Source organism: Glycine soja, chromosome 2 (genome assembly GCF_004193775.1).
Source record: "Glycine soja cultivar W05 chromosome 2, ASM419377v2, whole genome shotgun sequence".
NCBI lineage: Eukaryota > Viridiplantae > Streptophyta > Magnoliopsida > Fabales > Fabaceae > Glycine > Glycine soja.
The window spans coordinates 48,677,266-48,699,697 of NC_041003.1; the positions used below are offsets into that span (position 1 = coordinate 48,677,266).

Genomic DNA, 22,432 nt, shown 5'->3' on the forward strand with positions numbered 1-22,432 from the left:
TATAGGCAGTAATGGCCTAGACAGATGCGAATTGAATGTGCAATGTTTGATAATAGGGAGTTGTTTGAGGCACCATCTTTCTTTTGTCGTGCACTCAGCAACTTTCCAAAATACTGAAAATATCTTTAAAGGTGAAAATATCTTTAAAGATATTTTTGTTTACAAATAGTAGTTTTATTTTTTCATTTCTGTAATGCTATTTTTTCCCCGTAAATTTTTCCTAACTTAATGTCAGTTGCTTTCTTTAAGTGCGGTTTGGAAGTGTATTTGGTCTTCAGTGATATGTGTGTATGTGAGGAGTATACGGTGAATTTTGATCGATTTCCGTCATTGGAAAATGAGAGGAGTGTCCAAAAAATATCAACGTAAGTACGGATTGACAATCCGTATGTACATAATTTTTTTTTTGCTTAATCCGGCCATTTTTTTTCTTTTAAATTATGCAATGATAAAACAAATCAATTAAATTTTGCAATGATAAAAGAAAACAATTTAAAAAATATTTTAATGATTAATTTTAATTCAGTTGTTACTTAAATTTAGTTATTAAATTTACTATAATAATTGGATAAATTTAACAATGATAAAAAATTCATTTATTCATTAATTAAAAATACTTATTTTCAAAAACATGACCATATTTTTTCAAAAATAATGGGATAATATTATACATGACAAAAAAACTAGTAATGATAAGAATATTATTGCAACAAATTCAAAATCAACACATTATAAAACAATTATTATAAAACAACTAATATATAAATAAATTGTTCACAGTTAATTAAAATGTGCATAAGATTAATTAAAAATACTTATTTTCAAAAACATGACCAAATTTTTTAAAAAATAATGGGATAATATTATACATGACAAAACAACTATTATGTATAAGAACATTGTTACAACAAATTTAAAATCAACACGTTATAAATAAATAATTATAAAACAACTAATATATAAATAAATTGTTCACAGTCAATTGAAATGTGCATAATAACAAAATTGTTCAAAGTAATAAAAATGTTCACAATCCTAAGGCATTCACAAACACGGCCAATAAAGAACGCGGTTAACATCGGGATTAATAAATTCGAAAACTATTTCCATGTCACGGGTGAGCGACAAGGTCTCGCATAAATGTTTCCATCTGACTTCAATTTTTAGTGTCTTTCTCCAATGATTGAACACGAGCCGACATTCTGCAACGTCCTCCAAGTACAAATGAGTACAACCTTTGTCTTTTAAAAAATAATACATGATACTTGAAACGTCCTGACATATAAAGAAATATTATGTCAATAATTTATGTTATGAAATTTAAAACTTGAAAAATAAAGAAATGAAATTAGGAAGTTGCTTACTAGACTGCTATAGGAAACTTTCTGCTCAGTGAGATAAACCTTGAAGGTCACAGAACATGACATTTGGTGATATAAAGAGTATCATCTTGGGAATGATCTAGACAGACAAGAGGTCTTGAATATAGTAAGAAAAAAATACACTCTTACCACAATGATGCAAGGATACTAGATGATCTCCGGTGAGCTGGTAAAAATCGCGCAGTGCTGTCCACCCTACTACAATGACTGGTTGGTCCAAATCTTGATTGTATACAACGTTATGATAATTTCCGTCTTTATCAACCAAATGTCATACACTGTCAAGTACGTCCTTCCACTTGACAGCATATACCTTACCAACTTCACCGAAAAATCTACATGTCATATTACAAAATAAGGTTGGTTAGTTACACGAAATAACAGAAAAATCAAATGTTAATTAAATCAAAATGAACATGACCTGGTCCCTAGCGTTAGCAGTATGGAATAAAGCCTCTGGTGGAGCCATGACATCCTGCATCATCTTTGCCAATTCCTTCCATTCCCCATGCTCTTCAATTGTTAATTCTTACATGATTAACATTCAAGCAATTAACAGGCATTTAAGCACAAAACAAAATTAACATTCAAGTAATTATATGTTAATTCTTACTGGGCATATTGACAACAAGGTGTTCGAGTTCCTCATTCACGTTGGTCCAACGTGATGACGACGCACGAGAGCACGACATTATGAAATATATTTGACAAAAGAATATTTTAATTTTTTTATTCTACTTTTCCTGTTTCTAATCTAATGTTTGTGTTAAAAAACTAATATAATCTAATGTAAATTGTAATTTAATCCTACTAACATTTTCCTATTTCTAATTTAATGTTGTTTGTGTTAAAAAACTAATCTAATCTAAATTGTAATGTAATCCTACAAACATTTCTTAGATAACCTGACTAATAAATAAATCATTCATAAAATCAATAATAAACAAACTAAAATCAATATAAATATCCTTCATTTTTTCCTATTTTTTTCTAATAAAAAAAATTTTAAAAATTAAAAAAGAAATTTTAAAAAAAAGTCATACAGATTGACAATCTATATGACATAAAAATAGTTTTTTTTTTAAAAAAAGCCAATCCGTATGTCGTAAAAAACATTTTTTTTAAAGTCATAAGGATTGTCAACCCGTATGGTGTAAATTTTTTTTAAAAAAAGGCCATATGGATTGGTAATTCGTATGACGTAAACAACATTTTTTTTTTCAAAAGTCATACGAATTGCTAATCTGTATGGCTGTTTTCCTTCAAATATTTTTTTTTAAATCATACGGATTAACAATTTGTAAGACTTAAAAATGTTTTTTTAAAAAAAAAAACCATTCGAATTGGCAATCCGTATGGCTTAAAACAGTTTTTTAAAAAAAAACCATACGGATTGCCAATCCATATGACTATTTCAGTAAAAGAAAAATATTTTTTGAAAAAACCCATACGGATTGGCGGTTCATTTTCGCAGAACACCAAGAAAAAATGCACTGAAGGAGAAGACAAACACAATGAACACCAATAAATTTACCATCAATAAGGAAAACAAGCAATAACAACCACAAACAAACAACAACAACAAAAGAAGAAGGATAACTAACCTCGAAGGGGAAGAAGGAAGAAGCAGCTACAACACAACACTGTCACGGTCACGACGACAACAGCAGAACCACGAATGGCACGGACGACACAGTCACGAAGGAAGGAGGAAGGAGAACGAAGGAAGGAGAGTGCAGAAAAAAAATGAATAATAACTCGTTCGTACGAGTCGTTATTTGGCTTTTATAGGAAAGGGTGAAGAGCATTTCCGCCCTTTCACCTGGATTGTTGGGTACTCCAGTAAAAAATGTTGGGTGTCAATGTTTTGACAAAAATATTAGGTACTCAACAAAAATGTTGACTTTTATAAGAAATGGCGAAAGACATTTTTATCCGTACCAATCACTATCAACCTTTTTTGTAACAGAAGAATACAATAACATCCACTGGGGGAATGAGTAGATCAAGGTTAGATAGTGGCAGCCAGTGCTCTTGCATTGGAATCTCTGGTACCACCACCTCCTCCTTGCTCACACTCACAATGAATTCTCCTTCTCCAACCTTAACACTCATTTTAATTTCAGAAATATTAAAACTGTGTATCTAAGCTTCTTCACAAGTGCTTGATTAGCTTATTGATGCACAAGCTGCAAGGGTTGCATGAATTTAAAGGCAGTGGCCGTACTGGCCTAGATAGACATGCGAATTGAATGTGCAATATAATGTTTGATAATAGTGGGGTCCTCTTCGAGTACCAGTGTACCATAAAGTCTCATCCCATAAAAATAAAAAAATTAAATATTATATAAATAAAAATAAAATTCATAAATTAAAATTTTTAAATTTTAAGTTAAAAGTGTAATATGAAGTTAGAGTTCATGATGATATAATTTTTTATATTTAGCCCCGAGATTCCACAATTACATTGTCAATGTCTAGTTTTAGCTGAATCTCATATACCACAAAATTTGCATCATTAATTCAAAGCATCTGGTACATCCCGAACAATATAAACACGTTTCTTGTGTGCAAATATTACTGTATTTCTCATAAGAATATAACATTGTAAACTGGCCAATTAATTAAGTGTGGCGGTTGTTGATAACAGCCCACGTGCAGATATGTTTTGGGACTTTCTCAATTGAGTGGTTTTATATCCTCGAGAGGTATTTCACGATGGCCGAAAAGGACCTGTACGTGATGATATATCACATCACGAATATGACATCAATAAATTTGCACTCAATAATAGGGGTGGATAAGCATGTTTGATCCGTGTAAGCTTCATCTGCATAAGTCCATATTAATAGTGAATCACACCAATTTATTTTGTTTTTTATACGGACTAAATAAATTGGTCTGTCCCCACCCAGCTGATCCCGTGAGTCAAACGGGCCGGTTCGCGAGCCTAATTTTAAAAGAATTTTAATTTTAATAAAAATATAACATAATCAAATTTAGTTCAATACAAATATAAATAAAATATCAATAATTAGTCAATTACATCAATAAAATAAATAATATCTTAACAAAAAAAATCTAAGTAATAAATCTAAAACATGAAATTTAAACATCTCCAACAAATTACATATTTGAAGTAGCTTGAGTCTTCTCCATGTGAGTCACGTTTTGTTTTTCTTGTAAGGGAAAAAGTCGTATGACTTGTGCGATGTGCGTGACTCCATGGTGGAGAAAAATCGTGAGAAGAAAAAGTGTTCTTAGTCTACTATAATGATAACCGCTAAATATGATGTGAGTTATTTTTTATAATAAAAATATATTGAAATATCTTTAAAAATATTTATTTAACAATTATTTTTAGCTTAAATGATAAGAATTGATATTTTTATTATTTATGACTTACCGATACGAAAATGATAGATTAAAAGAAGAAAAGATCGAGAAAATATCAAAAAGAAATATTTTTAACATGTTATCACTTATCTTTTTTTTATCTTAATCTTTTATTTTTCTTATCTTATCCTTTTTATCTTTATCATCTTTTAATTTAAATTTTTTATTTTTATCTTTAAATCTTTATCTTATCTAATATATTTTTTTATCTGTTATTTAAAAAAAAATTAAGTGAAAAAGAGAAAATCAAACTTAATATAACTAGGTCAGGGTCACACAAATCAAATCTAATGCGGGCTGCTGGCAACCCGCGGACCCTGCGGGCCAAACCCGTAAAGTCTGCGGGGACCCTGCGGGCCAAACCCGTAAAGTCTGCGGGTTAAGTGGGACGATCCAAAAATATGACATAACCATGAATCGTTTAAAAAAATTGATCCGTAATCCGTGCGGACCGCGGGTCTTACGATTCAGTCCATGGACCTGAACCCGTTTATCCACCCCTGTTTAGTAGTGTTGGCGATTAATTATGTCACATATATTACTTCTTTATTTTCTAACTCTAAAAAATCATTGGACTAATAAATTAAAAAGCAATATATAAAACCGTCAATTTTTTTATTAGAAATAAAAGATAGTAGTACATGGGATCTTACCATATTTTCAACTCAAATTCAAAATTTTGAATAAACTAGAATAGTCTGGGAAGTTAATTTATATGTTTGGTGATTATATATATACATATATATTAAGTTACAAATTCTAAAAATGATAAAAATAAATGAATTCTTCATTTATTTTAAATAAACTAGAATAGTCTGAAAAGTTATTGTTTGTTTTTATCATTTATTTTTTTGTTTTTTCGATTTTTAAGATTAATTTTTGGTTATCATCATTAGTCATTAAATTTCAAAAAAATAAATAATAAAGATGAAGAGTAATTTTTCTTAGAACAACTTAGAATTATTTTTTATGTAAGTTAATGATTCCTCCTATATAATTCATTACGTTATATAGGGTGAGTATGGATAAATTTATTTTTAAAAATAAGTATATATTGTAAAATTTAGTTTGTTTGTTTAATTTTTTTTTTATAAAAATCAGAAGCTGAAAACTGCTTATTTTGAAAGCAAGAATTGAAAAAACACAGAAATGGGTTAATGAAAATTTTGAACGAGATTAGCCCTCCTTTTAAGAGAGGAAGCTTAGTTTACATATGGGTATAATGGTCATCCTCGTCCTCAGCCTTGGCTTCAAGTGGAGGTGCTCCTGCAAAGCTTCCAACACTGGTGGACATGCCAGCCAATGTCTCTGGCTGCGGCGACGGTGCTGGGAACCAGAGAAAATTTGATTTCAAATTCATTCGCATTTCCCTCTAAATTTCAGAGATTATCGTCCTCGTTATCGCTGAACATTGAAAGCCCTCATTTCATGACCTATCTCATTTCTCATCATGACCTAGCTCCAGGCTTTGCTCCACGAAAGTGTTGTTGTTCAGGTGAGGTTTATGTTGTATCAAGTGATGGCAATTTCTCCTCTCCTTTCAATTTCAATTGTATGATTATGGGTCTTTGGGTTTATGTGTAAGGCATTAATTGGAGATTGTTTGGGTTTAGTTAGAAGAAAAGTATTTGAAATTGTGAGATGTTGTTGTTTCTTGCATAATTGACTTGCTCTGCGAGACGTTGTTGTGTGGATTTTAATCAAATTACTGTGAGTTTGTGCTTTCTTTTGTGCTCTTAGGTGGTTTGGAGTAAGGCACATGTGCTTCATTCTTAACTACTGGTTTTTAATAAATTTCATTTTGACTTCTCAAGTAAAAATAAAAAATCAAGATTCTGTGACTGAAATTAGAATTGAAAACAAAAAAGGATGGGTGACTGATATGAATTGTAGAACACCCCATCCAATCGCCTACGTTGAGACAATCATATGTATCTTTTGTTGTGCTAATTTGATCTAATAATGTTTTTGCTCTTAATGAAGTACCGTTAAAGACTCAAAGATGAGGATGACTTCTTTGTAAGCTTCCCATTTGTTAGCTAAATTGAATTGTAAATATGAATTCATGGCTCTAACATTTTGTGTGAATGTTGCAGAAGCAAAAGAGAGTGACGGTCTAGATGTGCTTTCAATATGTCATTTTTGGAATTGATAATTTGCAAGTGTTCAATGAATGGAAACAAGGAGTTGGGAGTGCTGCACTTATATACTTCAAATGCTTGCTGGAAGATTGCAAAGCTCAATGTCAATTTTTTTTGTAGATAGTCAAGTAACTTTTATTAAAAGTGCTGGGAACATAGTAGCGTATTAGCAAAGCATGCTTTGGGTGAAAGATTATCCCATCAAATTGAATCTTCTATTCTATTGGATGTACAATGTATTGTATGCAAATTTGTGATAAAAAAATCACTTATAAAATTGTCACACACAAACAAGTTAAAAATCACTTTTAATTAAAAAATTGTTATTTATAATTGTAACCAAACATGAAACAATTTTTGCTCATATATTAAAAATAAATCACTTTTTTTTATAAGTACTTGTTTTAATCTTAAACGAATTTACCCACATAATCTTACCCAACGGGTTAGAAGAAAGACACCGTGGATATTTATCCAATTAATAATTCTAATTTAATTTCCCTCGCCGGGAGCCAATTCAAAATTCGAATTTGACTCTTCAGGGACGGAGGCACCTCACCGCGCACACACAGTTCACGACCTTTCTCTGTCTCTCTTTGTTCTCAATTGAATTCCAAGTTGGGGTTTCTGAAATGGGTTTTATAAATTTTCCTGATATGCTGAGGAGCGTGTTAGGGTTCATGATCCGTTTCTTCTTCCGAACCTTCACCAAAGCCATGGGCTGCTTCTTCGCGTGCTTCAGGATCAGAGAGAATCGCCGCACAAACACATCGCATTTGATTACCTCCTCCACTCGATCCACCGTAACATTTCGCATTTGTCTTTGCTGTTTTCACAAATTACTTTTTCTTTTTGTTTATAGTAAATATAATTTTCGCTGTGTGTAAACCCAGGGTGTTGTGGTGTCTCGAAATCGCTTGTCTTCTTTATTATTTGAAGGTATTTTTCTTTGTTTCTTCATTTTCTTTCTTTTCGCTTTTACATTTTCTTTTTATTTTTCCCGCTAATTTTGTGTTCTAGCCTTTTAGAAGAGAGAGATGATTCTGCGAGGATTGATGGTGTTGGGTTTCAGGGAGATTTCCAGGGGCTTAAGGATGAGGTATTTTCATAGTGCTATTAATATTGGTATTACACTATTACTGCAGCTGAAATGATTTTTCTCAGGTGTTTGGTTGTTTTAATTTTTGTATTTTTTGTTTGAACTAGTTAGGGCATTGAGTAGAATAAGGTTTAATTTTTATCTTCTAAATTCGCGTTAAGCTGGGCAAAATGGAATCTGCAAACTGACTTAGTTTAGGTTTCTTAGTTAATCTTGGACAGTTGTGAACTGTAAATTTTACGAACCTTCATGAATGTAGTATAAAGAAAAAATGTGGAACGCATCGGAGTGATTTCATAAACCTTTTCTGTAAAACATACTGGAATTGGAATCAATTGAATAATGACCACAATTAGGACCATTAGTTAGCTTTTTTCAATTTTGGCTTGTGAAAAATCAGTCATCTATCACTCTTTCTATGATCTGCTGTGTCCTCACGTTTTTCCTGTTTTGTATCCAATGCCTAGAGGATTATACATGCACCATGGTACATATCAAATTTCAAATACTTTCAAGTTACTCTTAGAATTTGTTTATTATTTTTTCTTCTCGCACTTTTTATGGGTTGTATTCATTTTGTTATTATCAATTGAATTTTGATGATCTCAATATATAAACTCTTTCTACAGGCTAAGTTTCTTAAAGCTTGTGGGACCTTAACAGGAACACCCGTTGAAATTCGTAAAGCATCTGAGAAATTGAAAGCATCACCCGCTCCTGATAAAGATTCAGAACATTCAAGATTTCATTGTTGGCTTCCTAACACGTCTGTGGAGAAACTGCAGCTGGATGTCCAACCATTTGATCCACCAACTCCCATAAATCTTTGCCAAAAATTGGGAAATAGTATGGATTCATTTGAGCACACGCCAATCAGGTTATTCATGACTTGGATTTTTTTTTTTTGGTTAATGTTCATATTGAATGATAATGAATTTAAACAAGTGATATTTTAGTCAATTTGCATGGTAGGTGAATCTTCGATTTTTACTCTCAATCTTTATAGTAAGCTTTAGATACATCCTCAATAGTTAGAGCTCCTGGTAGAGCAACTGCATTTTAACTAATATAGAATCAGACAATTTGCTTGGCTTTTAAAAAAGTGCCTTTCAAATGGTTCCTGCATCCTTTCTTTCATATTTTGTATTTTAGATAATTACTTAATTGTAGGATTGTTGGTTGGAACTTAGAATTGTCCATTGATAATTATATAGGAGGGAGGACCGGAACCTGATCAGATGTTAATTTCATTTCTTTTGCAGCTTTATCTCCAAAGCGCAAGATACTGAAGAAGACTCTGTTGACTATATGGAAAAAAGTTGGTCAGGGAACCTTCATACGGCAGATAGGTCTGAAAGGAATGTAGCTTTGGTTTCAGCTTTGCTAGCCACAAATACTCAGAGAAAGAACAAGTCTGTTCGTTTTGAAAGTGAAACTGACTTGGCAACCTATGGAAGCTCATCAGATAATCGGCATATGAAGGAAAACAAGTCACCAAATAACCAAAGTGCATATAAACCGTCTCCTTATCCTACCCCGTTGAAGTTATTTGATGAGATGCAAACACCAGGAACTGTGTATCCTGCATCATTAGAAGAGTTACATACAGGTAGGGCTCAAGTTCGGTCCCAGTTTGTCTATCCAACTAACAAACCAGGTGATAATGCCCTCAGGTGCAAAATACTCGAGGAGAGAGATTTTAACCCTGAAGAAGATTCAAGTGAGCTGAGTGATTTGGTTGAGAAAGCTCAAAATGGAACTCCTACCCCAGAAAAAGGGTCCAAGAGATTTTCAAATGAAAATGATGAGATCAAATCAAATTTGTCTTCTAGAATAAGTCCTGTATCAACCATCGAGGAGCATTCGCCTATGTCATTTAAGTGGTGGTATGACAATGGCATCCCGAATTCAACAACTAAGTACAAAGAGGTATGACCTGTAATCATTATCATTATTTGTTATAATAAGGTTTTTAAACGTATATACAGCATCTGATTAGTGTTCATTGTCCCAGGACCAGAAAGTAAAATGGCATGCAACCCCATTTGAAGAGAGGCTGGATAAGGCACTGTCTGAGGAGAATTTTATATCTCAAAGGTATCTCTAGTTAACAATTGATTGTAATTTGTTTACCTGATAAGAAGGATTAAATGAGCAAAAGAAGAAGAAATCTTTAAACTTGCAAAATTTCTGTTTACCTTGACAAAAGTGACAATTTCAGTTAGTGCACGTTATGCTTTACATATATATAATGTGCTGAATGTTAGTAATGGTTCATTTTTGTTGACCATAGAAATTTCACTCGAGTTTAGCACATTTGAAGGATAAAAAATATTCCAAATGGTAGAAGAACACCCATTTGTTCGGCATGTCTAGTTGCATCTAATCTACTGTTTTTTAAAATTATTTGTTTCATTTTGTTGGGGAATTTGCTGTTTTTATTTTGAAATAGCTGTGTTTTGTTGTTTTATTTCTAACTGATTGATTCTTAATATATGAATGTATAAATGTCCTTATAATTTGATATTTGATTTACAGGAAGCTTGTTTGTGGGAAACCAGTGGAATTTGATGAGATTGAAGAAAGTGATACAGCATCATCTCAGCTATAGTCAGAGACTCATTTGCTGTCTGTGGTGTCATTTTGATATCCGTATAATGTCCATCCCATCCCGTTGTAGTCACTTATATGGGAAGTAATTCAATATTCTGGAAACTAAGTACGAATAAACATCATTCAGCATGCCGGTTGCTTTGTATCAGCAGTTGATTATACAAATTTTGCAGTACCATAGAACTATCTAGCTGTCCGTGATAATATAGAGTTTCATCCCTGCGTAAGCAGTGAGGAAAATTTTCATTCACCGGAGGAAAGTGATAGAACTGAATGGTTTGGTTAAGAACGTTGGAAGCTTAGATCTGTCCAGTCAGATTTCTTCTCTTGCGTAGCTGCTGATAATTCGGTGAATAAATTGATATTTGTTAGTCATGGATATAAAAAGGTGACATTGTTTTTTTGGGTGAAAAAGTGTCTATATTTTTTTTTAAAATTAAGTTGAAAGACTTAAAGAACAATTGGCCAGTCTTTTGAGCGGTCATTCTATATTGTTTCTCATTTTAATAAAGAGAAGATCATTATTCTTTCCTAGTGCATTTACAATGACAAGATTTCTTTCACAAATAGTGGTGCTGCAAGAGATCTTACCTAATTTCAGATTGAGTTGCATTTTTTTTAAATTTTGTAAAAACATAATCATTTTTAAATTTTTTGTATGTATATACATGTGTGTGTGTGTGTGTTAAAATTTGATTCAATAGACACATCTGATTTTCTTTAATCAAAGGCTTGGTTGAAGTTCTGTATACATATATAAAATGTTTCCAGTGAATGAGTTAATTCAGCATACTAAACGACAGTGACTCAAATAATATGAATTATAATTTGACATGTAAATTTATATAACTAAAAGAGATAGTGCTTGAGTTTGAGACGATAACTTCAATTCAATTAATGTCCTAAAATAAGATCGAATAACAAGAATTGCTGAAATGAAAGCACTGTTATTATCAAACTGAATTTCTCTTCATTCCCTATTTTGTCATCTGTGTCATTTAGTCATTAATGGCAGTAATAGTCGATTACTACCACTTTTATTTAAGACCACATGTGTGTTAGAAACACTAACACGCAGGAAAACTTCCCAATGAAAAATATAGCTATGTACGTATTTTGAGTGCATGCATATCCTATCAATTAGTAACGTACACGAAGGGAAACTTGGCAATGACATGTTCTCGTTTCACACAAACCTGAAACCTCGCTATACTACCACAGGCTGCATTTCTTACACAAATTATTAATCCACTAACTAATGTTGTCGACGTTCAACGGTAATTGATTTAGAAATTATGCAAGTAAAATTAAATATTAATCCCCCTCCTCCATCTCACGTGGTGTCCCCTGATCTCACCCATCAACCTCAGTTTTGTTTGTGTTGATGTAGACTTTGTTTGACTATTTCGCATGCATGCATGTGGAGGCACCATAAGAAGTGTTACTAAGCAACAATGCACCCATCTAACCCAAATAAAAAGTGGTTCTTTCAATTCACTCTTGTTGAAGGATTTTTCAAGAGAAACAAACCATGGTAGTGAAGGTGTACGGTCCCAGCTGTGCTTCCACAAAACGGGTGCTAGTTTGTCTGGTTGAGAAGGAAATCGAATTTGAGGATATCCCTGTTGATATCTTCAAGGTGGAACAGAAAAATCCTGAGTTCCTCAAATTACAGGTTCAGCTCCTGCTCTTCTTTTTTCCTTTTCATTCTTGTTGAATATGATCGGAGTCTTCAAGATTATTTGATTCTGTATTTTCTGATTATAATGTTTCTTTATTCGTAATATCTGCGGCCCTTAATTTGGATGTGTTCCTGTCATTAAAGATGGAGATTACACCTTATATGGCTACACTTTGAACTCATATTTTGTTGCTTCATGATTAATGTTTCCCCAGTTTAATTTTGTTTCTTCTCTTACTGGTACCAGCTAATTCGAGTGTTTTCATGTTTTTCTGCAGAATCTCGTGCTATAATGAGGTATTATGCAGAAAAATACAGATCTCAAGGGGTTGAGTTGCTGGGAAAGACAATAGAAGAGAGGGGTGTTGTGGAGCAATGGCTAGAAGTTGAGCTCACAACTTTCACCCACCAGCCTACAACTCTTCATGTTTTGTTCAGATCCAAAGGTGATAGAGGAGAGTGAAGCAAAGCTGGTGCGGGTGTTGAACATTTATGAGGAGAGGCTATCAAAGACTAAGTATTTGGCTGGAGATTTCTTCAGCCTTGCTGACATGAGCCACCTTCCTTTTCTTGAGTATAATGTGAACAAACTTGAGAAAGCGTATTTGATAAAGGAGAGGAAGCATGTGAGTGCATGGTGAAATGACATTAGCAATAGACCATCTTCCGGACTTCATGCATGGAAACTGAATTTTATATATATATATATATATATATATATATATATATATATATATAAGAGGTTAACAAGTTATGTCACGTTAATTAAAATAAAAAGCTTTAAAAAAAAGTAGAATTAAGTTCTTCATTTAAAACATTTTATCCTGTTTAATAAAAGAATATTTATAAAACAAAATATTTTTTTAAAAAATGATAAAATTTACATAAAATTATTTTGATAATAATAATATAAATATTTAAGACAATAATTTTAAAAAGTATAACACATAATTTAGGTATTACTTTTAAAATAAAATTTAATTACACTTTTAGATATTACGGCTGTGCAAGTTTAATATCTCATTTTAATTTAATTATGTTAATTGAGTATCTAAATTATCTTTAATTTTACAGTCAAATTTCTTCATTAAATATTAAATACTGTTATATATTTAATAGGTTTTATTAACATGACATATGATATTTTAATGTTAATATGATGTGATAATATTGATGATCGTGGACACATACTGACATGCTATTGATAAAATAATGTATAGCTTACATGGTGATTAACATGACGTGATGATGTGATTGTTTAAATCTCATTTCCAACATTAAATTTGTTCCTCACTTCAGCATCCAACGTAAGCATCACGTTGTAACATGTAAATGTCAATATCAAGTCAATATATATGTCAACAACAATATAAATAAAATATATTATATATGATAAATGATAGAGAGACTTGATTGGATAATTGAGAATAGTTGAGAGACTTAATTAGAGCAACAACACCATGAAAAAAATAAATCCAAATCACATGATTGGGATACTTGAAGTTAATACAGAGAATTGGTTAGTTTCTTTACCTATTTATTTACTCGTGGATATTAAAAGGTGGCATTGAGTTTTTGACGAAAAGGTGTCTATATTTAGAAATTTTCAGTTGAGAGACTATAAAAGAAAATTTTGGCAAGTCTTTGGGCGGCTATTTTATTGTTTGTCTCATTTTAATAAAGAGAAGATCATCATTCTTTCTTAGTACGTACATTTACAATGACAACATTTCATACACAAATTGTGGTGGTGCAAGAGTCCTTCTAATTTCGGTTGGTGTTGCATGTTAGTTTGTTTGAATTTTTAAATTTTTCACCTAAAATTTCAACTATAAAAAATATAATTAAACATTTTACTACTTTATATCTTTATTTATACACTAACATTTATTGATTCAATTGATACATTTTGATTTTCTTTAATCATAAAAGGTTTGGTTGAAGTTTTGCATATAAAAAAGATTTCCACTAAGTTAGTTTCGTGTGCATTGGGATCTGTTTCATTACAAGATCATAGTCAACAAAGTAAACCAAATGTCACCACAAGGAATAAGGTCTTGCTGTGTCATACATAGGAAAAATCCATGTCGCATATCCTTTACGACCGTGTATTAATTGGCTGCTGAAAAGGCAAAAGAAGAAGAAAAAATGAACATCTAATTGCTTGGAACCAAATAGAGATTGTACGGGCCGGTAAAATTTAATGCGAAACTTCAATTTTTGCAATTGCATCATTCTCTGTTATGTTGCAAGAGAAAGAGAAAAAAAGGGAGAAAGAAGAGAGTGGAGCTGAACATAGGGTGGAGCTGTTCGGTTTGACCATGGATTTTTTCTCTAAGTAAAAACCCATCAATAAAATATAATTTTAAACAAACTTCGAATGCATGTTATTGAGTTTTAAACGGTTAACAAATGTATTTTAGATTCTCACAAATTGAAAAGTTTATGGATGTCTTATTCAAACGAGCTAGAAAAATCTATTATTAGTATAATTTTCTAATGTATTTTAGATGTCACAAAATGAAAAACTTATAGATGTTGTATCCAATAAGTTAAAAAATCTGATATTTTTTTTTCAAGACTTATTTTGTACAATTTTTATTATATTTAAGTCTTTTTTATTTGAATGTCTGTTACATAATCATTATGGAAGTGAATTCAATCATATATTAAATTAATAAAAAACAATTCAAAATAGTACTCGAAACTAAAAAAAAAATTGTATTCTTTGTCAAAAGAATAAATTTAATATCTCATTACATTTATACTTGAGAAACAATATTTAAAGAATTCATAATTTATGATCGATTTCTTTTAGATGTAAAATTCTTTTGCATTAGCGACCATTAATTATGATGAACGAAATTAATCTGATTCAATAACTTGATGAACATCCGTAGTCTCGAAAAAAAAAAAAAAAACTTAACTCCTTCCTTAGCAGTGACCCGGTGGAAACCATGAGTTACTTCCATTCTTATTTAAGACAACATGTAAGGTAGCAAATACTCATTAACACGTAAGAAAACTTCCCAATGAGAAAAGGACAATAGCATATTTATGATGAAACAACCAAATATTTTGCCAAAATAAGCGACCTGAATTATTGACCCAAGGGAGGAAATAAGATTACGACTTAGGACCGCCAAGAATTATTGACCCAAGGTCAGGAGAGAGGGAGGAGAAGAAAAAGAAAGAAAAAGAAAAAGAAGAAAGTGTGACGATGGGAAAAGAAAGAAAAAAAGAAGAAAAAGGAAGAATGAAAGTTGGAGGGAGAAAGGCAGGAACCATGTACACATGTACACGATACACGATTCAGTAACATTCAAAAAATTGAAAACGTTACGATCTTGATTTTTTTTTTGTATTAATGTTTTTATTACCTAATTTATGTATTTTTAATTTATTTAACATTTAGTCATAAATAAAAATTAAATTTATGTTTATTTTTATATTTTTTAGTATTTATAAATTTTTTTCTTTCATGATTCATTAAATTTAATTATTTAATTAAATATATTTAATTAAATAAATAATTAAATAAAATAATAAGTTCATCTGAGACCTACATAAAGTTATATAAGATAATGAGATTTATCTTTAAAGAAAAAAAATCTTTAGTGATACGTGAAACCATAAAATCCATGATCTAAGATTTCAAGTTACATTTATGAGGGACTTTCTTTCTCCCACGCTGCATTTCTGGTACATGTACTTTTGTATATGTTTGGTTTCTGCTTTGACTACTTCACATGTAGAGGCAAGCACTATAAGTGTGCTGATCAAACCTGAATAATATAAGTGGCTCTTCCATTTTCACTCTTGTTTAGAGATTGTTCCAGAGAAACAAACCATGGTAGTGAAGGTTTACGGTCCCCACTGTGCTTCCACAAAGCGGGTGCTGGTTTGTCTGGTTGAGAAGGAAGTCGAATTTGATGTTGTCCCTGTTGATGTCACTAAGGGGGAGCAGAAGGATCCTGAGTACCTCAAATTACAGGTTCTCCTCTTCTATTTTCCTTTCATTATTGTTGATTAAGATTAGTCTTCAACATTATTTTTTTCTTTATCTTCTCATTCATGTTCTTTATTCTTAATATCTGCAGCCCTTTGGAGTTGTTCCTGTCATCAAAGATGGAGACTATACCTTATATGGTTACACTTTGAACTCCTTCTTTTGCTTTTTCTACTCATATGTTAGTTCTTTTATGGCCACCAAATGTTAGTTATTATTAATTTGTTAGTGAAAGAGATTTGAACTCACGAACTCTTCTCGATCCTTTCAACCATCACACCAACAACTCAGATTCATATGTTATTGCTGTTTCTATTAAGCTTGTTTATCCAGTTTTTGTTACTTTTCTTACTGGTACCTGCTGCTAATTTGAGTGCTTTCTTCTGTTTCTGCAGAATCTCGTGCTATAATAAGGTATTATGCAGAAAAATACAGATCTCAAGGGGCTGAGTTGCTGGGGAAGACAATAGAAGAAAGGGGTCTTGTGGAGCAATGGCTAGAAGTTGAAGCACACAACTTTCACCCACCAGCCTACAACTTGTGTCTTCATGGTTTGTTTGGTTCACTATTTGGTGTGACTCCAGATCCCAAGGTGATTGAGGAGAGTGAAGCAAAGCTGGTGCAGGTGTTGAACATTTATGAGGAGAGGCTGTCAAAGACTAAGTATTTGGCTGGGGATTTCTTCAGCATTGCTGATATTAGCCACCTTCCATTTCTTGATTATGTTGTGAACAATATGGAGAAAAAGTATTTGTTAAAGGAGAGGAAGCATGTGGGTGCCTGGTGGGATGACATAAGCAGTAGACCATCATGGAACAAGGTTCTCCAGCTTTACCGAGCCCCAATCTAGCTAATTGCTGAATGAATTTCAGGGAAACTGCTATTAGTATCATCTTTGAATATGTTAGTCAAGAATAAAATTACTTTCACCAAATTCCAATTAAAGGGAGGGATTGAGGAAGAAAGTGGGTAGTGTTCAACCTAATGGAATGTGTTGAATTTGTGCTTTCTTTCATTTTCAGTTGTTTGCTTGTTTTTAATTTGGATATTCCTTGTGGTCATGCTCTTAGCTTTCCTGTTGTTTATCCTCTAATTTTCTTTTTCTACTGAATAAAAGTTATATGTTTACTTCAATGTTTTTTGTTAGTGAAAAATTCAGGGAGCATTTATTTTTGGTATCTAGGGAACAAAGAAATTGCTCCTTTCCTTTTTGGTATCTTTTGAAGGGAGTATTTATTTTTATTGTTGACTCAAGGGTACTGATTGCCTCTTTATTTCTGCATTAATTTCTTGATTATTGTTGGTTGGTGCCTTTGATTAGCCAATATTTACAAACCTCTCGTTAATACTTTTTTTTTTACTGCACCTCTTGTTAATACCGGATAATCGTAGTGCTATAATTTAGCACTCTTCTCTTTTGACTTTGTAATGGTTTTGGACACCCTTTTGTGTTCTCCTTTTCTTAGTAATATATTTCTTTTGCTAATTTTAAAAAACTAGTTTGTCAAATTCTCTGGTAATGGTTTTGGACACCCATTTGTGTTCTCTTAGTAATATATTTCTTTTGCTAATTTAAAAAAATAGTTTGTCAAATTCTCTAATATTATCAGGAAGGTGATAAATATTATATATTAATGTTATGGTCCCAAAAAACACAACACACTGCATGCGATTTTCATCGGTCCCGTACCCGAGAATGCATCAACGAGATAATAGATTATCATTACAAAAAAATTCGCGTTTGTAAAAAAAAAAAAAAAGCTAGCATGTGAGATTTAAGGGCAGAGCTTAATATTAATAAGCCATTGAAAAGCTATTCAAAGACCCTAAAAAAAAGACGCAAAGAGAACTATTTTGGAAGCCTTATTTTTTTTATTATAAATTATAAATAAACTCATTTTTTTACTTAAGAACAAATGTTGTCCATGCTGCTTTTCTTATATCATTTTTATTAGAGAAATTATACTGTCCAAATTATATAACAAAATATACCAGAGAGAAAAAGAGAAAAAAGAGACTTTATTTGTACTTATATTAATGCAAATCCAATTTAAAAGCAAAAGATAATAAATTTAAAATAACAGATCAAGAAAGATAGAAGATAAGGTAAAGAAAAGATAAAAGATTTAAAGATAAAATTAGAAGATAAAAGAATTAAAGATAAAATTAAAAGATAAAGAAAAAGATGGAAAATAAGAAAGATAAAAGGTTTAGTAGATAAAAGATAAATTCAAGATAAGATAATGTTGAAAACTGACTTGCCTATGTATGAGTTTATGATTTTTTTTCTTTACCAATCCAGGTGATTCTATCCCACCCACATCTATTCATTTACTTGTCCCTGCCTCACGATGACAAGCCTATTTTACCTATCTATCTGCCAAATATCTTTGCAAAGACTCAATAGATAAAATGCATAAATTCTAATTCTAGATGTTTGCTTTGACGCATGGGCATAATGCAATCACTCTATGCCTAGCAATGATTTTATTATGATATCTTTTCTTCTTGTTCTATTACAAGTTATCCTCTTCCGAACGTCTAACCCTAAAACTAATGCATGCATATCTTCTTTAAATCTTATTTAGAAGTTACCCTCTCCCGAGCATCTAACCCCTAACAGAATATAAAGATGATTATGCAAGTTAAAAACAGAAAAGAAAATAGGAAAGAAAAACCTGGTATTGCATTGATAAATAGTGAAGAGTACATCATACATCATATTGGCTTCTAGCCTTGTCAGACCCTAACTAGGGGTTTAGCCACTCATGACCATTGAGGGCTTTACAATGAGAAGGGGTGAAAGAAAGAGAGTAAATGAAACCCTAGGAGAGGGGTTCTGTCGTGGTGTGTTCTTTTCTTTGGATTGACTCTCTATTTATAATTGTTGAAGTGGGCTTTAGGCCTTCGTAGGCGCGCTCAGCGCGACACACTCTCACTCAGCGCGTGTAGATTGCGGGCTTAGCGCGTGTGTTGCAGGCTTAGCGCGTTCTTCTGTTGGATTGCAGGCTTAGCGCGCATGTTGTAGGCTTAGCGCGCGCTTCTGTTGGATCACGGGCTTAGCGCGTGACACGCGCTCAATGCGCGTATTGGGCTGGGCCTGCTTCAGATTTTTTTCTTTTTTTCAATTTTCTGGCTTTTTTGCTTGTTACATCTCCCATTTTTATATCTGCAGTCAAAATTCAACAAAACATCAATTATTTAATATTTAAGCGCAAATAACTGTTAAATAATTATTTTTAAAGACAATTTTGCCTTATTTTCTATTATCAAAATACAATTATTTAACAGTTATCAGCAGAGCTTAATATTAATAAGCCATTGAAAAGCTATTCAAAGACCCTAAAAAAAAGACGCAAAGAGAACTATTTTGGAAGCCTTATTTTTTTTATTATAAATTATAAATAAACTCATTTTTATACTTAAGAACAAATGTTGTCCATGCTGCTTTTCTTATATCATTTTTATTAGAGAAATTATACTGTCCAAATTATATAACAAAATATACCAGAGAGAAAAAGAGAAAAAAGGGAGATAAGTTTAAATTTAAAATGTAACAAATTATAGGATAAAAGAAAGAGATGAATATAAAATATAATATTATATAAATTGTATAATATATAAATGGTTGTATAATTTATTGTCCATGTATTACTTCTTTTTACTAATTTAAGAATTGTGAGTTAATTCTAGAACCTATTCCAAAATTTTAAAGATCACACTGTTAAAGAGGAAACTTGATAAAGTTCTTAATTAAGTTTTACATAGAATTTTAGGACTAAAAAAATGAGTTAGTTTCGGTCATAATTTTTAAAAATTAGACAGGTTGTTGACTTTGTCAATATACTACTATAAATGGATCACTCAAATCATTAAATCAATAGTTGAACCGCCCAAACTACTATAAATAAAATAAAATAAAGTAAAAGTATATAACTATATATAAACTAGTTGGATATCTCATATCTCCAACATCCTCTTCGGTACTTCATGGGAATTCAGTTGGTCATTTCTGACAGATTTCAGGTTTTGCTAGATGCAGGTCTAAGGCTGGTCTGTGGCAAATAATTTGGTGTGTCGTGTTATTCAGCATTTGGAAAAACAGGAATGATAATTAAGGTCTTCTTCAACAAGTGTAGTGGACTCATCTAAACTGGTGGAGGAGATTAAATTCCTGTCATGGTCTTGGCTTCATAATAAGCATTCAGGTTTCAACTTCCCTTTTGTGCTATGGTCGAGCTACCCAGAAGCTTGCATTCGAGGATGTTAATATAGTTTGTTGGTCGTGCTAATGTGTGGGATCAAAGCTTCAAATCATAGATAGCACTGGCAGAGTCCGAATTATAGGTGGGACAGTTGTTTTGTGGACTTTTTTTTTTTTTTTTATCAAAATGAGTTGAAAATGAAAATTAGGTAACACCTAGATGACATCCTATACTTTTGTTTGTCCTTTAACAATAGACATGATGCTAAAAAATTCAATGTTATTAAGTATTTAGCATCATCTTAACAAAGACTAACAAAACTCCATGTGAGTATGTGGAAGATTAGTAATAAGTGGGATATACAGTATGTTAGTTGGAAACAAAATTTTGGTAATTTTTCATACAAATATTGACGGTTCAAAGCAGTCAATATTATTTTAAAATTAAAATTATAACAAAAAACCCTAAGCAGAGGGTCATCTGCCACCCCTTTCTCAACTCTCTTTTTCCTCTTCGTCCTCAAGTCTCTGTCTCTCTTCTTCCACTTCACCCATGGCACCAAACCCTCTCCTTCTACACACCCCAAACCTGACCCTCCTACGAAGCCTAGGCTTTGGGAACGACGTCACGCGCAGCCACAACCTTCTTTGTCTGCGAGAGCGGAGGAGGAGGAGGGTGGTTTTGGTGCTGGTGGCACTGCGAGACTCTCTGGAGCTCCATCTGCGAGGGAAGGAGTGTGCCAATGGTACTGGAGAGGATTGCCATGGCCACTGGGGATGAGGAGCTGCCTACGTGTCTTTGGGTTTTTGAATTGGATGTGTTCTGTCAAATACTATGGTGCAGGAGATTTTTAAATAATAATAATAAGTGACGGTTAAAAATCGTTATTATTTATAAATTAAAAATCCTGAAATTTATAAATCTCAGTGTGTCAAATATGCTTGAAGTCCTATTTTAATGATGAATATGCTTGAAGTCCTATTTGACTTTACCATAAAAAGTATGTCTTTTGTTAGTTTTGGAAACTTAAGCTGGATTGGCGTTGGGGACTTATGACAATCCAAACATATCTAAGCAAGACTAGTGAATTTTGTCAACAAAAGTTTGAACTAGAAAAAAAATATTTTCAATGCCTTTAAAAATTATCCGCATCCCTAGCTACATATCTAAGTAAGGCCAGTGAAGTTTTTTCAAAGAAGCATGCAGTAAATTAAATGCACCGTGATTGTTTTTGGCTGGCCCCTACAATCAGGCCATCATGTTGGACTAATTGAGCAGCATAATAAATCACAGAGGACCTTCCAATAAGCTTAATTGATGGTTTTAGTTTCTTGGTTCATTGATACTGGATAGTGTCCTTCCCGGTAATAAATGTATTTAAGTACAACACACTAACTCATCTACAGTTTTGTACCACTAATTAGGGTTTACTTCAATGCAAAGTATTCTCACCTCTTGAACAAACTGATACCATCTATAGATTAATATGGAAAATGACATGCTGCAATATTAGTCTATACCGCCGGCTGTAGCCACCTTAACCATTTAGTATAATTTTTAATTTTATTGCTTACATTCTAGACCTAGTATAACTCATCATATACCTACTTGCATCTTGATTCCTTGGTATAGTTGTTTAATTTGTACGATGGCAAAACATGAGGAAGAGTCCCTTGGTTTCACCTATGATGTTTTCCTCAGTTTTAGAGGCGATCGAAGATGTAAGGTACTTATTTATAGGACATCTTCGTAAAGAGTTGTGCAGCAAGAATATAAACACTTTCTGTGATGATGAGGACCTGAGGATGGGAGAAGGTATTGCACCTTCTCTATCCAAGGCCATTGAAGAATCTAAGATTTTAATCATTGTGTTTTCTGAGAACTACGCATCGTCCCCATGGTGCCT

At 32.3% G+C, this 22,432-nt stretch overlaps 2 protein-coding genes and 1 pseudogene across 4 annotated transcripts; all 3 read left to right on the top strand.

Annotated features, from left to right (window-relative positions):
- Positions 1 to 5,924: 5,924 nt before the first annotated feature.
- On the top strand, positions 5,925 to 11,161 carry LOC114401637 (protein JASON-like). 3 transcript variants are annotated; one of them, XM_028364214.1, is made up of 9 exons: positions 5,926 to 6,273; positions 6,762 to 6,797; positions 6,875 to 7,722; positions 7,813 to 7,858; positions 7,948 to 8,018; positions 8,648 to 8,895; positions 9,281 to 9,947; positions 10,033 to 10,115; positions 10,557 to 11,161. In XM_028364214.1, exons 3-9 carry the CDS (start codon positions 7,552 to 7,554, stop codon positions 10,627 to 10,629), a joined length of 1,359 nt encoding a protein of 452 aa, XP_028220015.1. In that variant the 5' UTR covers positions 5,926 to 6,273; positions 6,762 to 6,797; positions 6,875 to 7,551; the 3' UTR covers positions 10,630 to 11,161. The 3 variants fall into 3 exon arrangements, with proteins under 3 accessions (XP_028220024.1, XP_028220015.1, XP_028220007.1); XM_028364223.1 differs by lacking the exon at positions 6,762 to 6,797 and having other exon boundaries at positions 5,925 to 6,273; positions 7,951 to 8,018; XM_028364206.1 differs by lacking the exon at positions 6,762 to 6,797.
- A 1,001-nt stretch (positions 11,162 to 12,162) lies between these two features.
- On the top strand, positions 12,163 to 14,387 carry LOC114376977 (annotated as a pseudogene).
- A 1,579-nt stretch (positions 14,388 to 15,966) lies between these two features.
- LOC114401654 (glutathione S-transferase F9-like) lies at positions 15,967 to 17,455 on the top strand. Its single transcript, XM_028364233.1, has 3 exons — positions 15,967 to 16,306; positions 16,413 to 16,461; positions 16,717 to 17,455. Exons 1-3 carry the CDS (start codon positions 16,163 to 16,165, stop codon positions 17,169 to 17,171), a joined length of 648 nt encoding a protein of 215 aa, XP_028220034.1. The 5' UTR covers positions 15,967 to 16,162; the 3' UTR covers positions 17,172 to 17,455.
- Positions 17,456 to 22,432: the final 4,977 nt, after the last annotated feature.